Source organism: Euphorbia lathyris, chromosome 2 (assembly GCF_963576675.1).
Source record: "Euphorbia lathyris chromosome 2, ddEupLath1.1, whole genome shotgun sequence".
NCBI lineage: Eukaryota > Viridiplantae > Streptophyta > Magnoliopsida > Malpighiales > Euphorbiaceae > Euphorbia > Euphorbia lathyris.
Window position 1 is genome coordinate 35,737,598 of NC_088911.1, and position 9,809 is coordinate 35,747,406.

Here is a 9,809-nt window from a genome sequence, read left to right on the forward strand (position 1 = left end):
CATAGAAAATAATACTAAATAATAATATTAAATAATAATAAACTTACAAATTCGCTGTTGGCTCGAGCATGCTGTACCGGTCCAGCCTGTGGTACATGAAGGAGATGGGGATGCGAATGTCGCCTATACCTGTCCATATAAGCAGGCTCACAGGCAGTGGGATCGTATCCAACGGGTCAGCATCTCCTCCGATCAATGCCCCGAGCCAATGGAAATCTACGCCATGTATCCTCAACTATGACTAAGGAATGCGTGAGCTTATACGCTATAGATCTCCATGGTCGTACGGTATTATCAGGTCTAATACGCTCAGCTGGGATAGGCTGAGTATATCCGACCTGTCGCAGCGCTCGATCGGGCATATACGGCTCGACGATGTCTCTACACCGTATCCAACCGGCATAGGACACTCGAAGCCGATCATCATCGGGGACAGGACCATAAGGCAACCACGTCACCTGGAAAAAAATAATACTCAATAAAAAAATAATAATATACTATAAATAATACTTAAATTAATTCTAAAATTTTATAAAATACCTCTGCCGCCGTCATACGGTCCAGCTGCCCGCGAAAGGTATCTAGTCGGGCGGTCGTCTTGTCTGGTACCCCGACCTCCCATCTCAGTGCACGGGCATGGTCAGCTGGGATCAAGTGAGCTCCTCTATGCGACCGGAACACCGGAAAATACTCGTATATCCATGCCTGCAGTAGGGTCAAACATCCGCATATACCTGAACAGTCTCCTCTGCTCGCTATCCCCAGCTGCCGGTACAACATGGCTAGTGTAGCAGACCCCATGATAGTCCAGCTGCCCCGCTGACACCGCTGTAAACCTCAGCAAGATGGGCCGACCTAATCCTATCTCCACTATTGTCAACAAACAGAGTGGATCCAAGCATAAGCCACATCCACGTTGTGGCCCGAGTAGCGTCATCCCTACCCTCGGTCAGAAGCCCATGTACAGCCCCAACAAATACACCTCCACCACCCATAAATGTCGGGTCGGCAACAGAAGCTCAGCCTGACTCACCCCAAACATCATTATGCACATGGCATGAAGCCCGTCAGTAGGGGGAGACTCGGACGCCATCGGACCGTCGATCGGGATCCGAAGAATCTGCCACACATCATGCAGCTAGATAGTCATCTCCCCGAACGGCATGTGGAAGGAGTTCGTATCGGGCTGCCACCGCTCCACGAATGCAGTCAATAGCGGAGTGTCGAGGTTCTTAAACATGGCATGTGGAAGGTGAGACAAACCAGTCCTTTCGATCATCTCCCTCAGCTGTAAAATGACACATATACAATTTATACAATTACTGAATGTTTTTTATGTTTATAGTTAAAAATACACATTTCAATAAATGAAATTGCACTATATTATGCTTACCTCGGGTGACGCACCAGAAAACCACTGACACAAATCTCGGCATGCTGTTGATCTGTTGTAGCATGTCCGAAACGACCGAATCTCTCCTCCCAACATCCGTGAGGCAACATGTCCTAGAAAACTAGGAATCATGGAACCATCAACGGGACCACCATCAACCGGTGCAGTAACTAACCAGCTCTCGTCCTCACTAGCTTTGGGACGTTTGCTTGTCCCTGAAAATTATAAAATTATATTAAAATATCCTAAAAAATACTAAATTATACTAAAAAATACTAAAATTATACTAAAATATACTTAAATTATACTAAAATATACTAAAAATATACTAAAATATACTAAAATATACTAAAATTATACTAAATTATACTAAAATTATACTAAAATATACCTAAATTATACTAAAATTATAAATTATAATAAAATATACCTAAATTATACTAAAATTATACTAAAATATACTAAATTATACTAAAAATATACTAAAATTATACTAAAATATACTAAAATATACCTAAATTATACTAAATTATACTAAATTATACTAAAATTATACTAAAATATACCTAAATTATACTAAATTATACTAAATTATACTAAAAGATACTAAAATTATACTAAATTATAAATATACTAAAATATACTAATATACTAAAATTATAAAAAATACCTGTACTCGCAAAACGACCTCCTACGCGCTGGGTCGGCTGTCTCCCCGGGGTCGGCTGCTCATCGCTCTCCTCAACCTCGCGATCATGTGCAACTGCAGACTGTCGCACTGCCCGGGCTGCCACATCCAGGTAGTCTTGAAAAGAATCGCTATCAGGCTGTCTGTCATCAAAATCAGTCGCCCCCTCTGATCCATGAATATCGGGCTGATCCACAATCGGCCCCCTCCTCACCTGCTCCGTCGCAGCCCCTCTCAGTCTACGAGTAGATCCATCAATACCACGCAATCTCGTATGCCGTGGTGTATCATCATCGTCGTCCATATCTAGACGACGAGCAGATGACGGGATGGATTTCCCACCCCTAGTAGGCCGCTCCGTCTATAAAAAAAATTACACTAAATTAATAAAATTGTAAATAATGTAAATTATACTAAATTTATAAAATTATGCTAAAATAATACTAAATTAATACAATTGATAATAATAAATTACACTAAATTAATAACATTATAATAAATTATACTAAAGTTATACTCAATTTATACTAAATTATACTAAATTTATACTAAATTTTACTAAAATACTACTAAATTAATACAATTGATAATAATAAATTACACTAAATTAATAAAATTATAATAAATTATACTAAAGTTATACTCAATTTATACTAAATTATACTAAATTTATACTAAATTTATAAAATTACCCTAAATTAATAAAATTGTAAAAATCATGCTAATACTATACTAAAATTATACTAAAATTAAACTAAAATTATAAAATTACACTAAATAACTAAAATTTTAAATAATATAAATTTTTATAAAAAAACAACGTGGGGCGTAAGGGAATCACGTCCGAACCACTGGGCGGGCGTATGAACATCACGCCATATCAGTGGTTCGGGCGTATGAGTATCACGCCCTACCACTGGTGCGGGCAAGTGGCTATCACGCCCGCACCACTGGTCGGGCGTGATACTCATACGCCCGAACCGCAGATCGGGCGTGATTCTCATACGCCCGACTGCGATTCCGGCGATTTTTTTCAAACCACCAACAGATTCAATTCGAGCTACAAATCAACGAAATAAAGCGGTAAATCTTACCATTTTAGCTTTTTCTTTACGGTTTCTGTCACCATCCATGATTCGGTTCACTAATTTGTCCGGATTTGAGTAAAAATCGTATAGGGCTCTTGAGAGGTTTTGGGTTTTTTCAAATTTAGTACAAAGGGTAGTTCGATCTATTCACGGGGCTAAAAGTATAAATTAGTGGCTGAGTTTAGTAAACCATCTTTTAAAAGTTCCGGACTCCTGAATCTACCGCACCCTTTTCCTTCTCAAACCAGAGGTCCGCACTCTGCAGTAAAAGAGAAAGGTAGCGACGAGTAAGCAAGCAGAGAAAGGAAGCAGCAGCCATGTCGTTTATGAGAGGAGATTTGCTTACGAGAACCAGAAAGCTCGTCAAGGGCATGGCCAAGGCCGAGCCTTCTTGGCTCAAAGCCATGGAACAGTCAGTCTCTCCTCTCTCTTTTTTTAAATCTTATATCGTAATTACTTCTCAAAGTGCTCAAAGTTTGATCTAAATCTTCTTATATGATAGCGATGGTAACAAACAATTTTCGTTGACATCTCTTTGTAATGGTAGAACTACTTCATAACTCTCTTTCTTCCTTTTCTTAATCTGTGTAATCGATTGCATTTTCAGGGCACCGCCGGCTACTTTCCCTCGTTCCGATGGGAAAATTAAGAAGATCAGTCTCCCAGAGGATCCTTACATAAAAAAGTTCTTCTCGGCACATCCGGATTCGAAATATCACGATGCCATCAAGTATTTAATTTTATTCCTGCTATTGATATTATCAATTTCAGTTCCTATTTTCGGTGCCATAGGTTTCAATTCTTCTGCTGTTGTGATCGGAAATTAATTCAGTTTACTGGCTGCCTCCAAATGCTGGAATATGAATGCTGATTGGATGCATATAACCATAATTTTAAATATTTTCCTGAATTTATTTTTAGTTATTTCGGCTTATGTGAATATGCTTTTGACCTACATCAAGAACATTATTACTTGTTTTTTGATTCAAAGATTTAGTAATGTTATCTGTTCTGATCACTAACATGCCTGAATTTCAAAGAATAATGTAGAATTTTAGGTTAAACCTTCGATTTTGTTGAATGGGTGCTGGAAGTTTGAAGCTTGGTTGAATATAAGTTATGGTTTTGCTGTTGTTAGAACTTTTTGTAGTGTGGGATTTTTGGTCCAGCTGGCTCAATTTCTTCAATGCTGATCAATTCATGAGCATTAATGAAAGTATAGATATTATTGCACATGTTGATGTCTTTTGTTTGTGCATTTGAATAGCCATTGATGCTTGCGGCTTTGCTTGATAATTCTCAGCATAGAATGCTTTGTAGCTTTACAATCACAATGAGATTTTGGCTTCAGCTGCAAATCTAAAACCAAAAAGGGCACCAATTGAAATAACCGAAATCAGAACATAAAAAGAATTTGATTTCAATCATGCTTTGTTTTTTGCAGGATTTCTGCATTTGATCCTCCTCCAGCCCGTATATTTGGTCTACGGGTTGTTGAGTTGAAGGAGCAGGGAGTTGGTGAGAAGCAAGCTATGGCCGTAGCTGATGTATGTTTTCTCTGGATTCTTTCCTTTTGCTTCTCCCGTAGACATTGAATCCTCTTTTCTTATTCTTTTCCTAGTGCTTATCGCTACGTTTTTCTGGTGTGTAGATGGAATATCGGGCAGAGAAGAAAGAAAAAAAGAAGGCATATGCTCGATTGAGAAAAATTGCTCGTCTTCAGGGTAAAAGACCTCCACCAAATCCATATCCTAGTCCCATTAAGGAAATTCAAGCTGAGGAAAGGAAGTATGTTCGTGACCGGTTTTTTAATCCGAATATTCGTCAAATCCTGAATAGGATGAAAGAAGAGCAGGCAGCTGAGGCATTTGACAGACAACAAAGGGGTGGATGGTAATACGAGAGAAGCTTTTTTGTTGCTTCAGTAATGTTAGTAATAAGCCGGCCAAATACTAGTAATTTTTGTTTGTTATAATTGGAATGACATGGCAAAGTATGTTTAGACTTGTACATTTGATTTGCCCCATTTAAATTACCATTCGTTTTAGGGGCAAGCCCTGGAATTTCTTATTGTTAGTTTCTACAATTTTGTAATACCTGTTGTTCAGTAGCAATTTGATATCTATATTTCGACAATGCAGTTACCGAATTATTTCAGAACAAGGGTGGCAGTTCTTTTAAGTAGGCCATGTTCGTATGTGTAGTTATCGAGTTAGTGTTAAATGACTCGACTTTAATTTTATCGAAAAAGTTCATATCATAAACGTGTCAATCCTTTTAGTTTTGTGTCATTTTGGCAGGTTTCGTATGACTAACTACTACCTCTTTGGATTAACAGGTTAACTCTTACCCTCTAAAAGTTTGACCTAAACTCTATGTCATAAACACATAATCCGTGGCTTTAAGCACTTTTTGGCCCCTGATCTATCCAAAATTTGTGCATTTGGCCCCTAACCTTTTATTTAGTCATATTTGGCCCCTGACCTATCAAATTAGATAAAATTCAACCCATATTGAATGAAAAATTAACTTTATTGGAAAATTAACTGCAGTCACCAATACAAAAACGACACATGACACATAAGTAAAATTAATTTTCAACTGGAGATGACAATAGTAACTATTTTACACAGTAAAAAAATCCTAAAAACTTTTTCTAGTGTTTTAATAGAGTGAAAATTAATTTTATTTATGTGTCATGTGTCATTTTTGTATTGGTTACTGTCGTTAATTTTCCAACAGAGTTAATTGTTCATTCAATATGGGTTGGATTTTATCTAATTTGATAGGTTAGGGGCCAAATATGACCAAATAATAGGTCAGGGGCCAAATGCACAAATTTTAGATAGGTCAGGGGCAAAAAGTGCTTTAAGCCCATAATCCGCTAATATCATCAATTTGTGTATGTATGTACATATCACATGGATTCAAGTTACATCAGAGACAAAGTAATAAAGAACATAATATCAAACAATTGAATTATATGGCCACAATTTTTATTTGTAAACCAATTGTACCATTAACATAGCCCGGGAACAAACTAGATCGGGAATCCTATATTTTACACAAGTCTGCAACTCTTACAGTAGCTCACATTACACTCAACCTGAATTTAGCAAGAATGGAGATTATAATGATAATACATCTAAAGTTGTATGCAAAACTGGCTAACTAATTGGCTTCTATAAACTAGATCGGGAATCCTATATTTTACACAAGTCTGCAACTCTTACAGTAGCTCACATTACACTCAACCTGAATTTAGCAAGAATGGAGATTATAATGATAATACATCTAAAGTTGTATGCAAAACTGGCTAACTAATTGGCTTCTATAATTGATCATGGCTGTCGACCACCTTCAATCCCCAGCTCATGTCTTCACAATTTTTGACATGAGGAACAATTGCAGCGGTATCTGTTCCTGCCTTAGCCTTGCAATCATAATAGGGAGGAGCATGGAAACAAGGATCCATTGACATTGCACGGCGACAAGGTGGATCTGGAGCTGTTTCATTCTCAGGTTTGTACAGTATCCACGGCCGCAAACCTCCAAGTCCTTGTGCTACATAGCCAAAGGTTGACCATGAACTTGTGACCAACACATCAGTCAAACTAAGGAGGTACATTTCGGCCCACGCCTTCCTGTTGTGCATCTTCTTCTCCGTTTGTTGATACTCCTCGTGACTTGGCTGGTAAACACCAATGACATCCCCAGTCACAGTTGGGTGTTCCCAGTACATGTTCTTCAGATTCTCAGAGTACCCTGAACTCAGTGATGCTACTAAGACAGCTTTCAACTTTGGATTTTCTGAAAGATTGATATCAGTGTCTTGCATATCTACTTCAGGCAACAGCTTCTCCTTCAGTGTACATGCTACAATTTGATCCATCACATGTTTAAAGGGACCAGGTCGTGCGTCGAAAACTCTTATTTGAAGGCCAATACGCTCATCTGCCTTGGCCAAGTAAGTTTGATAATACCTAGTGATTAATCCCCACACAACATTAGAAGGATGGAAAAGATAACGCCCCAAGTGGTGGAAAACAGTCCCTTTCTCAGGGAATAATCTGTCCAGATCTTGCTCAAAAGATGAAAGCAAGAAAAGAGATGGGACAAAGTAATTATCCGATTTCACAATCAACCAGGGGACTTTTGCCAGAAGAGATTGATCTTCATCGCAGAAGAAAAGCTTATCATGGTCATCATAATCGTGAACCAGATGGACGTATACATACGACAGAATTGACTCTGCTGAAGCATTTACGACATTGTTCTTCAGCATGTTCCCATAAGAAAGAGAAGATTTCTGATCAAAACTCTCAAACTGATCAATGAAAGGAAACTCCAAGGGTAGCAACCATGACTTCTCCGGAAATGGCTCGCAGAAGAGATCAGACATGTCCTTGCCTCGGTCAACAAGAAGAACTCTATTCGTCAAGAGAGCATAAAGAAACGTTGAAGCTAAGGATAGTATCCTGTTGCCTAAGCCACTAAAAGATATCCACACAACATATCTACAGTCTACAGAATCAATTGTTTGGCCAGAATTAAGTTGTTCAAGAGCCTTTTTGTAGGATTCGGTATCTGGTCCACAACGTTTATGAAGATCCTCGTAAGCTCTGAGTCGAGAAATGAGATGTGAAGAAAGCTTATGGAGTGAAGACTTTCGATATAGAAAGGCCTGATATCTACTGGAGCAAGAAGTTTCATCCAATCCAGAAGCAAGAAGGCCGCCAAGCAGTTTGTTATTATTCTTGTCTGTAGGTTGTAATAAAACATTTCCTGAGCCTGAATAGAATAAAAAATGAAAACAAACTTCATACACCATATCAATAAAGCTCAATCTGCACCCATTGCTCAAATAGATCTCTATTTACTTGTGTAATCCAATACATACATTTTCAAATTCAGCAGCATGAAGTAAAAATTGGATCACACTTCAAACACAGGACAAGAACAGTGAACATACAGAAGGCATAAGGATGATAGTTACTCAAGACCTAACTTCCAATTCAAATCTCTTATAAGCTAATAAAAGAAGGAACATTTCTGAATCAAATAGTCAAGCTTGAAATTCAATGAACACAACCCCTAAAATGCCAAAATTCACTGAAACTGGAAATGCTAGAACAGATCCAAATGACATTGCTGATAAACAACAGAGAAGTTAATCAAATGAGAACTGATAGAGGTTGAAGAAACTGACCTGATCCAAGTCCTAGCGATGTAAATGCAGTAAAATTAGGTCGCGGTCCAGTTTCGAGAACTCTAGCATCAGCGAATCCGAAAGAGCGGTCAGAGGGAGAATGACGAAGCATCAAGGAGAGAGCGAGCAAGACAGACAAAACAATTAAAGCAATTGCCGAAATCCTTGTAGTATTCATAGTGGTGGAACCAAATCTCTTCACTCTGAGGCGTGAGAGATGAGACATGTCCTGATCTGTGTACTCAGAAGGTGATAATCGCTTTCTTGCTGAAGTATTTAGATCCATCTAATCAAATTACTTCATTTTTCTACTTCACCTGCTTTTGTTTTCCGCCCACAATTTTTGCCTATACCAATTTGAACTTTGGAGGTGAGAATCTGCGTTCAGTGCTAGTGTTCCGGCATCTGCTTTCTCAACTTCTTTAGAACGCCGTTTTACACTGTTATACTTAATAATGGTAATTAAGGCTAATCTATCTATTATATATATAAAATGTGGGAAAATTACAAAATTGGGTCAAATGGTTTTCCATTTATATATTTAATCCATTTACTCAACCTACTATATATCTAGATTGTTTTTCTGTGACTTTCTCAAAATACCCTCAATATGTTTGTAATTTTACGGCGCGGTTGTCTCCCTCCCGTCTGACTTCGCAGATTCTAGCATATGTGAAGCCTGCGAATCTAATGTTTGGTTTAGTTGATGATGTTAATTAGCATATGTGAAGTCTGAATGTGTTTTTAACAAAATTCGCTAAGTGGTATATAACAACAACAAGGGATTCCAACATTAAAATCATAACATTATCAAAATTTACAATAAAATTGCCACAATAACAACACTAAAATCATAATATTATCAAAATTTACAACAAGATTGCCACAATAAACTCCTAAGAAATCATTTTAAAGCGAACGTGACGAATCTGGACAAAAATTTCTCCCTGTATTGAAAGTCCAGACTTTTTGGGATGATAAATGGAAGTTCATACCTTTTGGGATGCACGTATCACATGGTAAACAACAAGATTGGCACAATAACTCATAACCAATCATTTTAAAGTGAATGTGACCAATCTTGAAATGGAAGTTTAGGCCTTTTGGGATGGATGTCTCTCACGGACCCCAATATGATGCCTTCCAGAAATAGATGTTATGTATTCAACCACCTTTAGAAAAATTTAATCGTGTTAGTCAGAAAAAAGGAAGATTTGGTTTCGCGAAATGAGGATTCGCTACGTACGCGATGAGAAATGTGACGCTCTGACTTCGCGAAACGATGATTACGCGGAGTCTGCGGGAGAAATTTATCAAATTACCTCGCAAACTTCGCGTAATCATCGTTTTACGAAGTTAAATCGATAAATTTCTCCCCGCAGAACGCAGAGAAAACAGTATATACTTACATTTTTCGACAAAAACAATATG

General features: G+C 37.9%; 2 protein-coding genes across 2 annotated transcripts; one reads left to right on the forward strand and one right to left on the reverse strand.

Moving 5' to 3' along the window:
* The first annotated feature begins 3,382 nt into the window (after positions 1–3,382).
* On the forward strand, positions 3,383–5,332 carry LOC136217761 (uncharacterized). Its single transcript, XM_066004409.1, has 4 exons — positions 3,383–3,581; positions 3,777–3,899; positions 4,614–4,716; positions 4,821–5,332. The coding sequence occupies exons 1-4, from the start codon at positions 3,487–3,489 to the stop codon at positions 5,064–5,066; spliced, it is 567 nt and encodes a 188-aa protein (XP_065860481.1). The 5' UTR covers positions 3,383–3,486; the 3' UTR covers positions 5,067–5,332.
* A 794-nt stretch (positions 5,333–6,126) lies between these two features.
* On the reverse strand, positions 6,127–8,812 carry LOC136217762 (galactoside 2-alpha-L-fucosyltransferase-like). Its single transcript, XM_066004410.1, has 2 exons — positions 8,379–8,812; positions 6,127–7,960 (listed from the first exon to the last, which is right to left on the reverse strand). The coding sequence occupies exons 1-2, from the start codon at positions 8,662–8,664 to the stop codon at positions 6,501–6,503; spliced, it is 1,746 nt and encodes a 581-aa protein (XP_065860482.1). The 5' UTR covers positions 8,665–8,812; the 3' UTR covers positions 6,127–6,500.
* Positions 8,813–9,809: the final 997 nt, after the last annotated feature.

What these genes read in the sequence shown, in the direction of transcription:
- LOC136217761 (XM_066004409.1), top strand. Translation starts at nt 3,487, where the DNA reads ATGTCGTTTATGAGAGGAGATTTGCTTACGAGAACCAGAAAGCTCGTC. An exon ending in TGGCTCAAAGCCATGGAACA is followed by an intron (nt 3,582 to 3,776) that starts GTCAGTCTCTCC and finishes TTGCATTTTCAG; the next exon opens with GGCACCGCCGGCTACTTTCC. An exon ending in AAGCTATGGCCGTAGCTGAT is followed by an intron (nt 4,717 to 4,820) that starts GTATGTTTTCTC and finishes TCTGGTGTGTAG; the next exon opens with ATGGAATATCGGGCAGAGAA.
- LOC136217762 (XM_066004410.1), bottom strand. Translation starts at nt 8,664, where the DNA reads ATGGATCTAAATACTTCAGCAAGAAAGCGATTATCACCTTCTGAGTAC. An exon ending in ATCGCTAGGACTTGGATCAG is followed by an intron (nt 7,961 to 8,378) that starts GTCAGTTTCTTC and finishes TATTCTATTCAG; the next exon opens with GCTCAGGAAATGTTTTATTA.